Source organism: Durio zibethinus, chromosome 12 (genome assembly GCF_047325235.1).
Source record: "Durio zibethinus cultivar Kanyao isolate XHJ-2024 chromosome 12, ASM4732523v1, whole genome shotgun sequence".
Taxonomy (NCBI): domain Eukaryota; kingdom Viridiplantae; phylum Streptophyta; class Magnoliopsida; order Malvales; family Malvaceae; genus Durio; species Durio zibethinus.
In genome coordinates this window covers 24822024-24839118 of record NC_143173.1, presented here as the reverse complement: position 1 = coordinate 24839118, position 17095 = coordinate 24822024, and the positions used below count along the sequence as shown (strand labels likewise).

The following is a 17095-nucleotide window of genomic DNA, read 5'->3' as shown; positions in this document are numbered from 1 at the left end:
AGGACAAATAGGAACAACTGTAGTCTACCTGCATAGGACAAATATCTAACTGCCCAGCTATGAATTCTTGCTGTGATCCTCTCAATTAGTGGTATACAATCTATCATAGTAAGCCTTCGCGGCACTAGTGGAACCCCAAGATATCTAACGGGAAGTTTTCCCATCTTGATCCCCATGACTTTCAGGATTTCTTCAAGTTCAATTCCAGGAATCCTTGAATAATATATCTCACTCTTGGCACTATTTAGTTGTAGTCCATAATAAGTATAAAACTACTTTAATATGACTTGAATTCCTTGAACAGAATTGAACTTCCCTTTTGTGAAGATAAGGAGATTATCAGCAAAATATAAGTGTGGCAAGTTTACCTTCTTGCATTTGGGATGGTAAGAAAAAATGCCATAGAATGCAGCACTATCCAATAACCTATCCAAAACATTCATAGCAATAACAAATAAGTATGGTGACATAGGATCCCCCTACCTTACTCCTATTGGCCCCTTAAAATATCCCACCAAGCCTCCATTGATTGATAAAGAGAACATTGGTGAAGTGAGACAACTTTTTATCCAACCAATTAACCTTCTTAGAAATCCCATTGCCTCTAAAACTGAGATTAAAAATTCTCAATTTAAAGAATCGAATGCTTTCTTTAAATCAATTTTAATAGCACACCTTGGGGACATGGTAGCTCTACCATAACCTCTCACCAATTCCCGCGCCATAAATACATTGTCTGTGATGCTTCACCCTTTTATGAAGGTGCTTTGACTGTTGCTGTTTAGGGATAGCAGAAACTGTTGCATTCTGGTAGCCATTATCCTTGTTATACTCGTGTAAATAACAGTACAGCAGGATATTGGTCTATAATCAGAGATGCTGGCTGGAGATGGGTTTTTTGGTACCAAAGTTATTATTGTAGAGTTGAAAGCAGGTAGGATATCTTCAGTTCGAAAGAAATATGATATAGCTGCAATGACATCCTCCCCTACTATACTCCATGCAGGCTTGAGAAATGGGCATTGAAACCATCAGGGCCCAGCGCTTTATCACTATGTTGAGCAAAAATAGCTTCCTTAATTTCTTCCCTTGTAACATTTTGTGATATTGCATTTCGCTGCTCATCCGTTAAGGATACCCAGAGTAAGTCAGTTAACAACTCTTTCTTGTAGGCTTCAACATTAGCATCAGTTGTGCCCAGCAACTGCTTAAAAAATCCTACCGCCTCATCTGATATCTATGAGAAGGTATCCAACATGTTTCCCTTATTGTCATGCAGTACCCGTGTGATTGTACCTTTAATAAACGTATCAGCAAGGAGCCTGCTCATTCAAAACAAGTCTCCCTCAAATAAAGATTTTTTTTCTTTCTTCAAAATGACCATTGAAAATAGAATTGAAACTAACCATGCAAGCTGCTTGGAAATGTTAGGAGGCTGGCAATGAAAGAATCCCAAACTCGCCTATCCTTTTCCTTGATGAGTAGGTATTTATGTAGACGTATATGAAGATATATATAAATCAAGAAATGTTGGATAGAATCTATGCTTGTTGACCATATCTATCTTGGACTAGTTTATTATCTGCATTATTACCTTGGTTCTTTTCTTGTGCTTCATATTTATTTATAGTCTCACTAAATCTTGGACATGTAAAAAATTTTACCTCATCTTTAAGATCGTGAATTGGACATGTAGAAGATTTTACCTTATTTTTAAGATCAACTGCTTAAAAAATCCTACAGCCTCATCTGATATGTATGAGAAGGTATCCAACATGTTTCCCTTACTGTCATGCAGTACCCGTGTGATTGTACCTTTAATAAACGTATCATCATGGAGCCTGCTCATTCAAAACAAGTCTCCCTCAAATAAAGATTTTTTTTCTTTCTTCAAAATGACGGTTGAAAATAGAATTGAAACTAACCACGCAAGCTGCTTGGAAATGTTAGGAGGCTGGCAATGAAAGAATCCCAAACTCGCCCATCCTTTTCCTTGATGAGTAGGTAATTTATGTACACATATATGAAGATACATATAAATCAAGAAATGTTGGATAGAATCTGTGCTTGTTGACCATATCTATCTTGGACTAGCTTATTATCTGCATTATTACCTTGGTTCTTTTCTTGTGCTTCAGATTCATTTATAGTCTCACTAAATCTTGGACATGTAAAAAATTTTACCTCATCTTTAAGATTGCCAATTGGACATGTAAAAAATTTTATCTTATTTTTAAGATTAAGATAAATCATCAACTCAATTATTCATTAAACTTTTACATGTGAATTTTTTAGACTTATAAATCACTTATCCACGAGATATTATAAAAAAACTTGAACCTGAATCTTATAAACAAAGTGCTTTATCATTATGTTGAGCAAAAGTAGTTTCCTTAATTTCTTCGCTTGTAACTTTTTTTTTTATTTAAATCAATGTTTAATTTTTAATTTATATTCAAATAAATTTTTATTTCAAGCAAAAGGTTAATTTTTTTGTTAAAACCAATGTCAGCTGAATTTTTTTGTTTTTGTGAAAATTAATCAATAAAACTCAAAATTATTAAAATTATTAAAAAATTAAAAATCAAAATTTCTTTCTTTCTTTTCTTTAAATTTTTTTTCGATTCTCAATCGAGAGAATATTACTTACAATTAATTATAATTGAGTATTATGTATAAAAATTATCTTTTGTTTTAATTGAGCATTACTTACAATTAATTATAAAAAGAATTATATAAAGTTTACATTTTTAAGTGACGAATCTTTACGATTAACTAATTTTAAAATTATAATAAAAAGAACTGCAGTTGAAATGCTTTCTTCTCAAAATTAATTTTAACCAAATGTAGGAGTAGGACGAACCCCAAATGATTTTTAAGCCTAGAACTATTGTAGGTCAAACTTATCGACACTGTACCAGTGGCTCAAAATCATTCCCAAAGTGATGATAATGATTTTCGTGGATCATTCCCAAAGTGATGATAATGATTTTCGTTTATGTTTGGCCGATGAATTGACCTGTTTTGTGTCCTTAAGGGCGCTGCCATTGAGACTGTTTCATGACGAGAGTATTTTAAATATAATTATTGTATATAATTAGTCAATTATAATTTAAAATTATGTAAAATTTACATTTAATTTTCGTTTATGTTTGGCCTATGAATTGATCTGTTTATGTCCTTAGGGGCGCCGCCACTGAGACTGGTACATGACGATCGTAGTTTAAATATAATTATTGTATATATAATTAGCCAACTATAATTTAATTATGTAAAATTTACATTTATAAATAGTAGATGTTTACGTAAATTTTTATTATAATTAAATAATTATAAGATTATGATAAACAAAATGATAGATGTTTTCATTGTTGTCGGGAAGTAAATAGTATAATTTTTTCAAATTTGGATTATAGCAAAATCTATTATTAAATTTGTAATTATAAATTTATGATTTAAATTTTTTGTTATTTAAAATTATTAAAGTTTAAATTCTAGTCACTGAAATTGAGAGTTAACATTCTACTAATCGTTTATGCATATATTACACTAACATAATATATGTAAATAGGTTGGATTAGTTAATAACTTATTCGATTTATCTTTACTTAGTATTTATCTATATGTTTTGATATTATCACTTCAAATTTGACAAATTTATTCTATCAAAAAAAAATTTGACGTATTTATAGCAATTAATAATAATAATTATAATAATAATATGTTAATTTCATGTTTTGATTACCTCGTGCAATTCTATTTTTTTTATTCCGATTTTCTTTGGGTTACTAAGTCAATGTACTCAGCTTTTATGTGTGATTAACATCTTTTACACATTTATACAAAGAAAGAGATTCATTCGTATCATAGATAATTTGTAAGACGACGATCCTAAAAGGAATGGATGAAAAAAAAAATATATGTTGTATCAATGAAGAATTCTAAGAATTCATATTTTTCTTAATCAATCCAAAAAAAAATCATCTTTGAATTTTTTGTGCCGGATAAAAAAATTAATTAAATTTAAAATTGGGTCGAGTGAATAAATGAATATTATTATTATTATTATTATTATTATTATTATTATTATTTAATCAAATAAAAATTCCAAAAGATTAACTTTTCTTAAAAAAAAAAAAATCACTTTCTTGGTTTTTGACGTGGTATACATATCATCACTTATAGAGTAGAGACAAGCAAATTCTCGTTATAAAGGAGGAGCAATCTAGGACCTCTCACGTTCAACACCAAACAATCCTTCCATGGCTTCCTCAAACCAGCAGCCAGTTCATCATTTCCTTCTTGTCCCTCTAATGTCCCAAAGCCATCTCATCCCCTTCACAGACTTGGCCAAAGTACTTGCAGATCATGGCCAGCAAGTTACCATTGTCATGACACCCCTTAATGCAGCCCGGTTCAATAATGCAATCATTGACTATGCCATGAATTTCAACCTCAAAATTCAGTTTCTGCTATTGTCTTTTCCTGGACAAGAAGCTGGATTGCCTAAAGGATGCGAAAATTTGGACTCGCTTCCTTCTCTAGACCTAACAGCAAAATTCTTCCAAGCTAGCAATATGCTACATGAACCTTTGGAGAAATGGCTTCAGGATTTAGAGTCGCTTCCCAGTTGCATAATTTCTGACATTTGTCTTCCTTGGACTTCAGATCTCGCTCTCAAGTTCAAAATTCCAAGGGTTGTGTTCCATACAGTTTCTTGCTTTACTCTCCTTTGCTCTCACAATATTAAGCGCTACGAGGTTCAAGACGGAATCACATCTGATTCTGAGCCTGTTTTGGTACCAGGCGTACCAGACAGAATTGAATTCACTAAGGCCCAATTGCCTGAATCCCAGAGAAAAAGTTCGGATGATTTGAATAACCTTGTAAACCAATTTAAAGAAGCAGAACTTTCGGCAAGTGCGGTGCTGGTGAATTCTTTTGAAGAGATGGAATCAGGGTATGTGAAAGCATATCAGAAATTTGTAAACAACCTTTGGTGTATCGGGCCGCTTTCTTTGTGCAATGAAACGACATCAAACAAGTTACGGACGGGTAACAAGACTTCCATTGATGAGCATGAAAGCTTAAACTGGCTTAATTCCCACAAGTCAAGATCTGTAATTTATGTTTGCTTTGGTAGCCTGTCTCACATGTTGCCTCCACAATTAATAGAGCTTGGGTTGGGATTAGAAGCCTCAAATTGTCCATTCATTTGGACCATAAAAAAGATAGATTATACACCAGAACTAGAGAAATGGTTCAAGGAGCAGAGATTTGAAGAGAGGATTAAAGGGAGAGGTCTCATAATCCGAGGATGGGCTCCTCAAGTTCAAATATTGTCACATCCAGCAACAGGAGGTTTCTTCACACACTGTGGTTGGAATTCAACGATTGAAGGAGTAAGCGCAGGTTTGCCAATGATAACTTGGCCGATGTTTGCTGAACAATTTTACAATGAGAAGTTTGTAGTTCAAATACTGAAGATTGGTGTCAAGATTGGGGTTGAGGTACCCATGAATGCAAAGGTGCTAACGGTGAAAAGGGAAGACGTAAAAAAGGCTATAAAGCAGCTGGTTGATGGAGGAGATGATGCAGAAGAGAGAAGGAAAAGAGCCAAAAAACTTGGAGAGATGGCGAAAAGGGCAGTTGAAAAAGGAGGTTCTTCTTACTTGAACACAACATTGTTGATCGAACATGTAAATCAACAGGGCAAGTCGTATCAGAGGTGATCAGCCCAAGCTAAAACATTGCTGCTCGCAAAAGCTAGCACAATTCTATTACTACACGTTGCAATTCCTAGGTATCATCGTGGCATTGGCTCACAAAACGCGGTAAGGCTGAACGGGTGAGACATGATGGACGTGAGTAAGATATGTATGGGCCACAATAATGTGATGTTTGTCCGTTTATTGTTGATTTTAAGCGTCTTTTTCAAAAGTGATGGGATGTTTGTTTAGCATATCTATATTGAGCAACCCTACGATATCTATATTGAGCAACCCTACGACTTTCCAGAGTTTATGATTAACAGACAGGCAGGAAGATTTAAACTTTAAAATATGCTTTTTCATCCAGAGATCTATTTTTTTCTACACATAGTAATAATTGTGTTAGAGATAAAATCGCTTGACTTTTTGTGCTAAAAACGGTAGTGATCGGGTTTTTACTTCTAATTCATCCAAGACCGTACTCGAGGAGTATTCATGGTCAGTGGTTTTGTTAAAAAGGAAATCATTGTTTCTAAAATCCCAAACGTCGAAGCAGAAAGGAAGGCCACCTACACTGAGCTTTTTTGTACTTTTAAGATCAAATAAAATTTCTGATTCAAGCCAATAACTCTCTTTCTGGTTTATATCCTCTTTCAGACGTTTATTCAACAATGTGGTGAAACCGAAAAAAAATAAAAGAAAACTTGTAGAAAAACTAGCTTTCAACACCTATAGACATCTGTCCAGTTTTCTTCCCATTTCCTTCGAAGAAAAAGGATCTGATTTTGTGTATTAGTTGGTAATAAACAAAATTCGAACAGAAATCCCACTGTATTCCTAAACAACTTAGAGATAAAACCCAAGAAATCAAATATAAACCCTAGTAATTTGAAATACCTATTCACTATTCTGCCAAATTCAAGTCCTGTGCCTGGCTGTTTCGCTTATAGTAGGGTCAGAAAATTTTAACAGCACTTCACATTGGAGCTCCTTCCAGTTCACAACTGAGCTCACTACTTTATCTTGACCTTAAAGTAACAGTGAATAACACATTTATGTACCTCAATATCTATGCTCATGCACAAATTAAATAAATAAAAAAGAAAAAAAATACACAGAAATGCACTTTTTCCTTCTTACCGTTAGAAAAATAGCTCACCCTTAGTCCACTGAATTATATAACTCTGTAGGTTCTGTGCTATTAACAACCTGACAGGGAGGAACTTCTTTCTGTAGCATCGAAGTTCCTTTGAAAATCACCATCTGGCTGCAGGATTTTTTATACTCACTAAGCTGCAGCAGGATGCATATGTAAAGTTTCAGTAACATATGTAAAGTTTCAGTAACACTGGCAGGCAGGTTGAACAACAGAATATGAGTAAATTATGATGAATTGACAGACCTGGTCTGGACTTAACTTCTTGAAACCAAATTTATCTATCCAGATTGATTCTGCTTCTTCAGCAGCTGGAAGCACAAGGTTTTTGACATTCAAGATTGTTAACAGCTTCTCAATACAAGAGAACAACAACTGGAAGTAGCCCTGTAAGGAAATTTAGCTCCAATAAATCAAGATCAAGGAGAATGATATTAAAACAGGCAATAAAAGATACAGAAACTGTTCAAGTATATAATTTCCTTAAAAAAAAAATCATAATTTCCTTAAACCACATGGAATTAAATGGCAAGCATAGGAAAAGCAACTCCAAGGAGTCAGCAAGAAGGATATTCTTCAGACCGTTTAGTAGGCTAGCAACAATTCCAAAAACTTCCAGTTTGTCACTGGAGTCATCAAAATTACAAAGCCAGAAAATTGCAGACAATTGGAAATCCAGTTGACTAGAGCCATCTAAAAGAGGTGGGAATTGCAGGCAAAGGTTATAAAAACAAAACTTGAGACCATTAGCCTCACCTTCCCATGGTTAGTAATGCTTGTAGCAACTAAAGGGAGTTCTGCAATTTCTTGCCCAAAAACTCGAATTATTCCAGCTGATACAACGAATGAGCTGCAGCATTAGCAAAAGAGAATATTGTCAACATTCTAATAGCAAAGGCATTTAAAGCTTCAAATGTTATGCAAATGTCTTACTTGACTGTCAATACTGCACAGTACATTCCCCCATATTCTTGGCCCTTTAAATTCCTTCTGTGAGAGAGAGGGCGAGAAAGAAAGATGAAAATTTGTCAAAGAAAAAAATTGGAAAGCAAACTCATGTTAATATGCAACCAGCTATAGCAAGCACTAGAAGAGATCTCATGCTTACCCATAAACCATGCATGGGATAAGGTCCCGTCCAGTTGTTGCATCAACTATAGGGTTGAAACATTCCTTGACAAAAATAAAGGAAAAAAGAGAAAAAAAAATGAGCGAATTTCAGTGAAACAAGGCAACCCATGGCTCCAGACATCTTCTACGTTTAGACAAATAAAACATAGCCTATGACTTGAGTAGCATATCAATCAGTGTCCCACAAGACCAAATTATCTTACACTAGAAAATCCCAGTTTGAAACGAAACATGCAAATCACAGCTACATTTTGCCAAGCAATGTTTCAGATTGGCAGGATAAAATCCTTGTTTAATAAATCTGGTTGGAAATGTACATTTACCATCCCATATCCCCCAAAAGCCTTTAAAGCAGCTCCTCCGCTGCAGAGGCATCAAAGCAGCTATCAAGCATCATTTTGTTTTCTAGCCAGAGAAAAAAAATGCATCCGTTTATCAATTCTTTTGGCTTGATGGATATATACTCTTATGAAATTAAATTGGTACAATAATTTTCTCTTTTTGTATATAGTATCAATGTGCAACACGCTCCAGGATAATAATAATGTCCAAGCAAGGTAATATTAAGATGCCTCCAAATTTTAGTGATAATAGAACAGTAAAAATAAATAGCTAACGACAAGGAGAAGTATATTCTAAGAAAATAAGTGATAAACATACATTAACTATATAAACTCAGTATTTTGCCCTTCCCTACTACTGTAGCAGAAGGTAAAAAGAAAACTAAAAGACAAAGAAAAAGAGGAAAGAATGAGGTGAGGCCAAGAAGCATAAAACTTAGTTACAGTGCCACTGATGTTTTCATGCAACACATTCAACCGGGAGAGCATACTTTCCAAATATATACTTGGAAACAAACATATAATAATTGCACTAATTACAGAAAAACATTGCATGGCCAACGTTTATCAACAGTGGCAACAACCATTGATCATAGAATGAAACATCTAAAAACAACATGTACAAGACTTACATGGAAAATGCCAACAGCTTGGGAAAGCAATAATCTAGTTTCAGGAGAAGCAAATTTGCCACTAAGAAGCCTCCACCTCACGTCAATATTGATATCACCATCTAAACCCTTTTCCACATACTTCTTCTTTATAACATCCAAAAGGGAGTCTGGAAGCTTTTCTGCTCCATGAATGAGCAACTTCTGCAGCGTAGAATGGATTCTACTGCAATCTGAGCAGCAAAACCACTTCCCTCTTGGTATTTCCTATTGTACAAGTGGCATCAGTATTTCCATCCATTAACAGAATAATGCGTCCAACAGAAAGGAATGAAGAGTTACATGTCAAATAATAAAGGAACGACACCAGTAAATAGTAATACATACCCTTAGATCAGCCATTTTATGAGTCCTCAAACAGCCAATATGATATTCTTTCTCGCACTAATCCAAAATTATTTTTAAAAAAGACGCACAAATCAGTGGAAATACAATTAAAAAGACAAATGTTTAGAACACTTGACGGCCAATATATAAAACAGGATGAAATGCAAAATTAACATTATACCTGATCACACAGTATAATTGTCCGAGGACCAAAACCTGATTTGCTAAAATCACATGCCCTAAATAAAATAAAATCAACGAAACAACAATTTCAAGTCAAAATCAAAGGGTATTGCAGGAAGAACTAAAGCAATTTATGGAAATATCACAATGAAAAATATCCACACAAGCTGTATAAGAACAGTTTTCATGAACTGTACGCTTCAATCGGATTCATCAGAGTGTGTATTCATCACCTGCATAATGCACATCCACTAAGTTCTGCCTCAATGTTTTTCACAATACGTATACATCTGCTGCTTATTTGTTCTATAGCATCAACTCCTAAAATCCTTCCAGCAGCAACAGCATTAACATTATGCTCCCCAAACTTTTCTCTCATAAACATGTTCTGGCAATATTTGCAGTACCAGGGACCATGGGGAATCATTGGTAGAGATGCGCATTCTGCATAGATCAATAAAATTGCTACTCAATATCAATCAGATAAATCAGAGCTATAAAATTAATCTTCAGAGGCAACTATAATAGTTTTTGACATGTCACAGAAAACTAAACCACAATAACAAAACAATAACACTAAGCACAACCATCTTGTTCAAGATTAAGAAACAAGAGACTGAATCTCAATATGTGGAAAAATGAAAAGATATACCTGAAACCATGTTTCAAATTTTCTTAAAGTTTAAAATAAAATGTCTAGCTAAAGTAAATGTGCCAGGCAAAATGCCAATAAAAACATCAAATCACATGCACCAGAGAGACCAAGAGAGAATACAGCTATGTTAATATGTAATGCCATTGACTGAGTTGGCATCCCAACACCTCAGTCTCTGTTTACTAATTTAAAGAGTTATCTTTCATCCAACTCAAATTCCATCTCTCTTGTTTATTTTCTTCTCTCCCTCCCTTTCTTTGAATAAAATATTCCATTAAAAAATCATACTGCATATTTAAGAAACTGTATTTTTTTTTCTTTTCTCCTTATTATCTTCTCTTGGTAAAATATATAAATTCTTTATCATCTACACAGTCAATGCCACGAGTCTAGTACAGTAAATCTCATGCATATTCAGAGATGGATATCAGTCACAGGAACTAAAGACCTCAGACCTAATTATCATTCTTAATAATACAGAAAAGCATAACTGCTCATATCAATCCCTAAAACCCAAAGACAAATAAATAAAACCTTACAGTGTCCAAAAACCACCACAGAGTACCGCTATGAAACCAATAAAACAAGATCAAACCACCCATCCCTGCATCTCCTATTTAAAATGAAAAGAAAGTCTTAATGTACAGTCGAACCTTTATGGAAGGCCCTTGGGCATCCATCACAAAGCAAAAGATCTCCGCCATCGGCACAAATGATGCATGCATCATCATTATCCTTGGCAGAATAACGACGACCTTTTGAGAGAGATATTGCCAGTTCATGCAGAGACACCCCATTCGATGTGAAAATGTATGCATAGCTGCCAGAGTACACAAATATAATCAAGACATTCTTAACAAAGATAAAGTAACTTAGGAAGGAAGCCATAAAGCAACTAATATGAAAACATACGGTTTTCTACGAGACGCCCAACCAGCATGAGCTTCAAACTGTGAGGGGCTAACCTGCACAATAAAAAGGAAATAGCATAAACAGACACACAATGCAATTTCATAATTCTGAAGCTCAAACAATAAAAGCACAATACCTCACAATTGCAACAACGACAAATTATCCCAAAGCCCTTTTTGTAACCCTCAAGCAATCTCTGCCCATTAAAACTAATCACATTTACACACCACTGAGATACAAAGGCATAAAATAAATTATTTTTATCTCATTTACCTGTCCACGAGCATAGTATGCGACTTCAGTTCCATCAGGCAATCCATCTTCCTCAAATACCAGCTTATGCAAACGCTGATCTCTATGGAAAAAACAATTCCAATAAGAGAAGAAGATTACATCAGAAAAGGAAAGAAAGAGCTTAGCCTAGAAATATATTAAAAAGGTACCAACTTCGTTGTCATCTTCCATTGACTTCCAATGGCCGAATTCATTGGTGATGAGACACCTTTCAAGGTCTTTGACATCAAAACCGGTTTCACTGGCCTATGAAATTCCAATAAAAGCACAAAAAGGGAATAAATTAAGTATGAAGAAAGTACCAGAAGAAGCTTCACTGAAAACGGGTCCTTTTGTCTCAAAACAGAAGTCAGAAACACAACACCATAAAGTAACAAAAAGGGGATAAAAAAATTATACTAACTTCTTTTTTATTCTCCATTGGCCCTTATCTTGTGAGGGAATATCCACTGAAGAACTCTTCAAAGACTTTGTGAATAACCCTGGTTTCGTTAACCTGGAAATAATACAGATGGAAGCATGATGCACCAACTAAAAACTATAAAAAAGGAACATTACTTAAAGTTTAAACTACCACCTAGCACTATAGAATTTCCAAATAGAACTATTTACTTCCATGAACGGAAAGAAAATGGTTAAAGACAGAATTATGAAAAAGGAAATGACAATGGTAAGGCATAATTTGTCACCAACTTTCTTGTTGTCTTCCATGGACTCCTATATTGTAAAGAACTAGATAATGAAGCATATTGTGGTGAATTTGACGTCAAATAGAGATCTAATGACCTGAAACAATGCAGGAGGCACATGAAAAAAGGCATTAAATAGCATTAATGCATCTCATTTCAAAAAAAATTTATTGATGGCCTATTTATGAACCAAAAAGGAATGCAAAAGATGGAACAAAAAAATAAAAAAAAATCAAAAAGGAGGCACTAACTTGGTTGCTTTCTTCCTTTGACTTTTATTTTGTGGAGACATACTCAATGATGCACTTCCAAAGGACTGTGACATCAAAACAGGTTCTTGTGATCTGAAATAACACAAAAATAAAACATATAAAATAAGGAATGTCGATGTTAACACCAGGAACTAACTAATACACGTTAAGAAAATTTACATCAACAGCGCATTAAAATTTACTTTCTCGTTATCTTCCATTCACTAGGGGATTGTGGAAAGATACCCATTGAAGCAGTTCCAGAAAAATGTGAAATCAATACTGGTTCTCGCAATCTGAAATAACACAATGCTACCATATAAAACAATTTATCTAGACATTAATACCGGAAACAAACATTATTCTAGTATTTCATTACAACTTCAGTTATGTTTAATTTCATACTGTGATTCAGTTTCATATCCTCCGAAGGAAAATGAATAAATTGCATTTCTCTGAAGATATATGCATATTAAATAATTCAGTCAAATAAACTTAACATGCCTAATTTTCTACTTTTATCAATAAATTATAGCCAAATGGAAAATCAACCCATCAATAGCATACAAACATTTGAATCTAACACCTTAAAGGGCATTACGTGGAAATGAATTGTAATAAATGCTGAGGTATCAGCAAGAGATAGTGCAGATTAAAAATAGTTTAGCACATCAAACAATAAAATACAAAATTCAAAAACCTGAACAGTGCAATGGTCAAACAAATATAAAATTCAAGTAGTGATGAACATTAAGGTCCCTAACCAACCAAATTCTTTAGCAGAAGAGACATCAATTACTAATTTTTTACAAAGAAAAACTTAAATAATGCATACCTAGCTCCCGCACTGGGTGCACTCACTGTGCTGCACTGAGATTTCTTGGACTCCACACATGAATTGCAAAGTGGCCCTATTTGGCCAACATGTATTACAGGAAATGAACCTACAAAATTAAGTGAATGACAAAAAGAATAAGATTCCAATACAATCAAAATCATTCTCCTTACTTGCCTCTGTCAGCAATAATGAATTTAATAAGACAAGAGTCACCTTTGCATCTTCTACAAGTGAAACATTTTTGCTCTGGTAAAGCACTAAGGATATTTTGAATTGTTGCTTCCAACGTATGCAGAGGTCTTCTCCTGCATGCTCTCAACACCTCAAGAAGGCTCTTCCCATTTTCAAAACAGATATACTGTGCTGCACGTTTGTATTGTTTACAAGCATGTATCTCAAATTGGGAAGGTGGAACAACCTAAAAAGGGAAACAAAATGGCAGCAAAAAATTTAATAATAGCAATTATCAATTCATGGAGTTACACAGAGTTGCAAACTACAACTTAGGAAAGAGATTCTTACTCTGCGCCCCTTGCACAAGGAACACGAACACAAAATTCCTCCATCTGTAATGATGCCCCGAAGACCAGATGTCTGAAATTAATATACCACTCATATTAAGCCTTATGCTATGCACTACATATAAATTCCAAAGTAAAAGAACAACAAACAGGAACCATATGTTCAAAAAAATAAAAAAAATAGGGGCATCAATGAACCACCTTACTACTTATTGTACCCATGTAAACTACTGGAACCCCGTCGAGTAAACCAGTGTCAAAGAGCTCTTTAACTGTCATTGGGCACTTATTAAGGGCAATCTTTTTTGACATTTTCAACTCCAAATTCTTCCTTGGAGTCATCAATCCACTTCCTTCAGCTGCTTCCTCTACACCAAAATTTGAAACTAAAACATTTTCAGCAGTCTGTTTTTCGCACTCCAAACTGTCCGCTGCTTCAACCTTTGGTCTCAATAATGATCGTTTAGGCCGCCTCAGGGCCTTCAAGGGTAAATCATTCTCTCTGTCACTACCATCAACATTCTGCATTGGAGATCCTTCAAAACCTCCCTTCTTAACCAAACACGACTCCAGCTCATTCATCGACCCCTCTTTAGACATTACCATTGCCAAATTATAACTAGACACTTGACCAAGCCTAGCTTGAACAACAGGACTATCATCTATTCCAATTTCCTCAACTACCAGGTTCCCTACAATGGCATTTTCTCCAATAATACGGCTCTCTTGAATTGAAGCCTCTACAAGTGTACCCCCTTCACCAATATCTCGATCAACTAAGTTCTTATCAACCACATTTTCTACTACCAAATTTTCTGCCGCTACATTTTTATTCCCTTGCCTACATCCAATTACACCTTCAATTACATTGTTCACATCACTTGCTTCAATCAAAGCTTCGTTCTTTTTATTCTCACCAATTAAAGACTCTTTAACACCAATTATTGGCTTATTAAAGTCATCGAGCTTTTTGCTTTCTAAATTCTCCGAAAATTCATCACGGCAATTAATTCTTGACTTTTTGACTCGAGTGTAAACAATGTAACCATTCACTTGAGTACCTTTAACTCTTTTACAACTAGTACTATAACTCGCCTGATTTTGAGACAGAGCCCCTGACTCCTGAGTTGGATCGAGTGAACCCTCCAATCCGAAATCCAACTCCCGCTTCATGCCTCACTCACTTCACTCTCAAGATCCACTAAAATTCTGCAAAACATATAAAAATTAAAAACAAAAAGTTTTTAAAAAAATCACTAACCAAATAAAAAAAGAAAATTCTAGAAACTTAGCGGCGATAGAGTGATGATTTTACCGATTACGATCAGATAAGAGCCATGACAGATTTGATTTTGAGTGAGGAAAGCGAAAACTTTCAGGGGGAAACTAAAACGGAGGATTTCGGGATCCGATTCGAGGAGATTTAGGGTTTTTTTATTTAATCTTTTGGATTTAAAGAGGAATCTGAAATTTTGGGGTTGTCGCTGGGAGATGAAACCGACCACTACCAGCGTCGAGGATTTTAAGGGGAAGGGGCAAATGGCAGGATCCATAAATAACACAAAGTATAAGGTTATATGAATTGACGATAGTAGCCCTAATTGATTCAAAAGGAGCGTGATTCAGGCCTGTTTGTTTATGTTTGCTGAGACCTGTTAGGCCCACTGTACTGGTTTTTTATTTGGGCTACCGAATAAAAAGGTGTCAATTTATTTTTTTTTAAGATATGAGAAATTATGTATAATTAAATAAAATATATATCAAATGTTCGAGTTTGTTGATGAAACTTTCCTTTAACAAAAAAAATTTTGGGATCAGATGATTATTTGTTAAAATTATCTCAAATATATAATTTATAATCATTTATTTTATATTAATAGATATAATATATTTTATTTTGATATAAAAAATTAAATAATATATTTACTTTCAAATTTTTCATATCAAAATAAATATTTATTGATAAAAAAAAAAAAAGGAAATTCCATCCCAGGCCCATTGTAGGGTACTTTAAATTGTACAAATTAAGTCAAATTAATCGCTCCTTTTTTAGTAACTAGAGCTTAACCTACGTTACGTTGCAAGAGTTTTGTTAATGATTTTAAGTAGGAAAATATTAACTCAAAGTTAGTGAAATCCTATGATTAAGATTTTGCTATTAAAAATGGGTATTGCATTAAAAAGCTTGAAAATTATTTTGCGCAAGGTTTTAATATCGTAGGATATTTTCATTTAATAATAACTGACTGTTCTCTTAATAATAAAAAGATGGCAATTCACAATTAACTAAATTAAAAAATGTATATTTTTATAATTCAATTGAAACTATCAAAATCATAAAGTTCAAATGTACCTTTTTCATACAAAATTAAAGATAAATCTGCAAATGAAGAAAATACTTTTTAAAAAATAAAAAAAATCAAGAAACGTAATATTTTCAACACATTTAAAAAAAAATAAATACCACAGGCTATAGTTGGGAGGTTGAAAATACAAAAAAGGAAGTAATAAATAAGAAAGAATATTATTTGAATCAAAAGTATAAAAAACTAAATCAAGCAATAAAGGAAGATAATTAACTTTGTAAATACAAAGAACTACAAACTAAATCGAAAGTAAAAAATTAAAATAATACGTAATAATAACTAAAACAACATATCACATGGTTGAACTTATCTAAAGATAAATCTCAACATCATGGTAAAATACATATAATTACACATTCATTGAGTCTATTGTTATTTTTTAATTTCATTGATAATATATGTTTTATGTAATTTATTAAGAAAAATAAACTGCATGTAGGCAAAAAAATATTTGCATATACAATATGTAGCCTTAAACAAAACAAATGATTATCCGTATAATGCAATCAAATCTTGCATCTGTAATTGTAAAAAAAAATTTATTGTATTTGAGATTATTATCATACATAATCACTCAAATCTTATTATCTCAAATAATTATTAACGACATACTTAAAAAATTTATTTGAGTTGAAGAGAGAAAATAAATATCTATTTTATGTAAATTCAAAAACTTCTAATGATTTATCTTTTGTAGAGACAACTCAAGTAAGATTGCTATAACAAAGATTGTAAAACGTGAGCGTAATAGAGGAGAAAAGTAAACACTGTGAAAGAACGCAGTTATTAAAGAAGTTATAGAGATTCGAAAAGAAAATTATTGAAGCATCAATTTTACCAAGAGAATCAAACAAATCCTCAATGCAATCTTTTTGCATCATATAATATATATCTATATATATATATATAATATATATATATATATATTAGACTTGACAATTCGTATCACTTTGTTATGTAAAATATTATATTTGTATTATATTTTATATGAAAATCGCGTGTTATAATTCATGTCAACACAAAAATATAAAATATAATTTTTTATTTTA

The 17095-nt window shown here is 33.3% G+C and overlaps 1 protein-coding gene and 1 pseudogene across 11 annotated transcripts; one reads left to right on the top strand and one right to left on the bottom strand.

Moving 5' to 3' along the window:
* The first annotated feature begins 4146 nt into the window (after positions 1–4146).
* LOC111295905 (UDP-glycosyltransferase 73C3 pseudogene) lies at positions 4147–5940 on the top strand (annotated as a pseudogene). Its single transcript, XR_016326171.1, has one exon. The product of XR_016326171.1 is annotated as a UDP-glycosyltransferase 73C3 pseudogene (transcript).
* Positions 5941–6427: 487 nt separating this feature from the next.
* LOC111295904 (uncharacterized) lies at positions 6428–15195 on the bottom strand. 10 transcript variants are annotated; one of them, XM_022889729.2, is made up of 24 exons: positions 14996–15195; positions 13882–14889; positions 13682–13753; positions 13373–13577; positions 13157–13265; positions 12525–12617; positions 12322–12414; positions 12075–12167; positions 11785–11877; positions 11535–11627; positions 11361–11442; positions 11224–11283; positions 11088–11140; positions 10829–10995; positions 9754–9964; positions 9519–9576; positions 9338–9394; positions 8972–9217; positions 7976–8040; positions 7801–7857; positions 7624–7717; positions 7114–7254; positions 6852–7004; positions 6428–6739 (listed from the first exon to the last, which is right to left on the bottom strand). In XM_022889729.2, the coding sequence occupies exons 2-23, from the start codon at positions 14851–14853 to the stop codon at positions 6873–6875; spliced, it is 3246 nt and encodes a 1081-aa protein (XP_022745464.2). In that variant the 5' UTR covers positions 14854–14889; positions 14996–15195; the 3' UTR covers positions 6428–6739; positions 6852–6872. The 10 variants fall into 10 exon arrangements, 9 of the variants coding, with proteins under 9 accessions (XP_022745464.2, XP_089597493.1, XP_022745463.2 ...); XM_089741367.1 differs by having other exon boundaries at positions 14776–14889; XM_022889728.2 differs by having other exon boundaries at positions 6428–7004.
* Positions 15196–17095: the final 1900 nt, after the last annotated feature.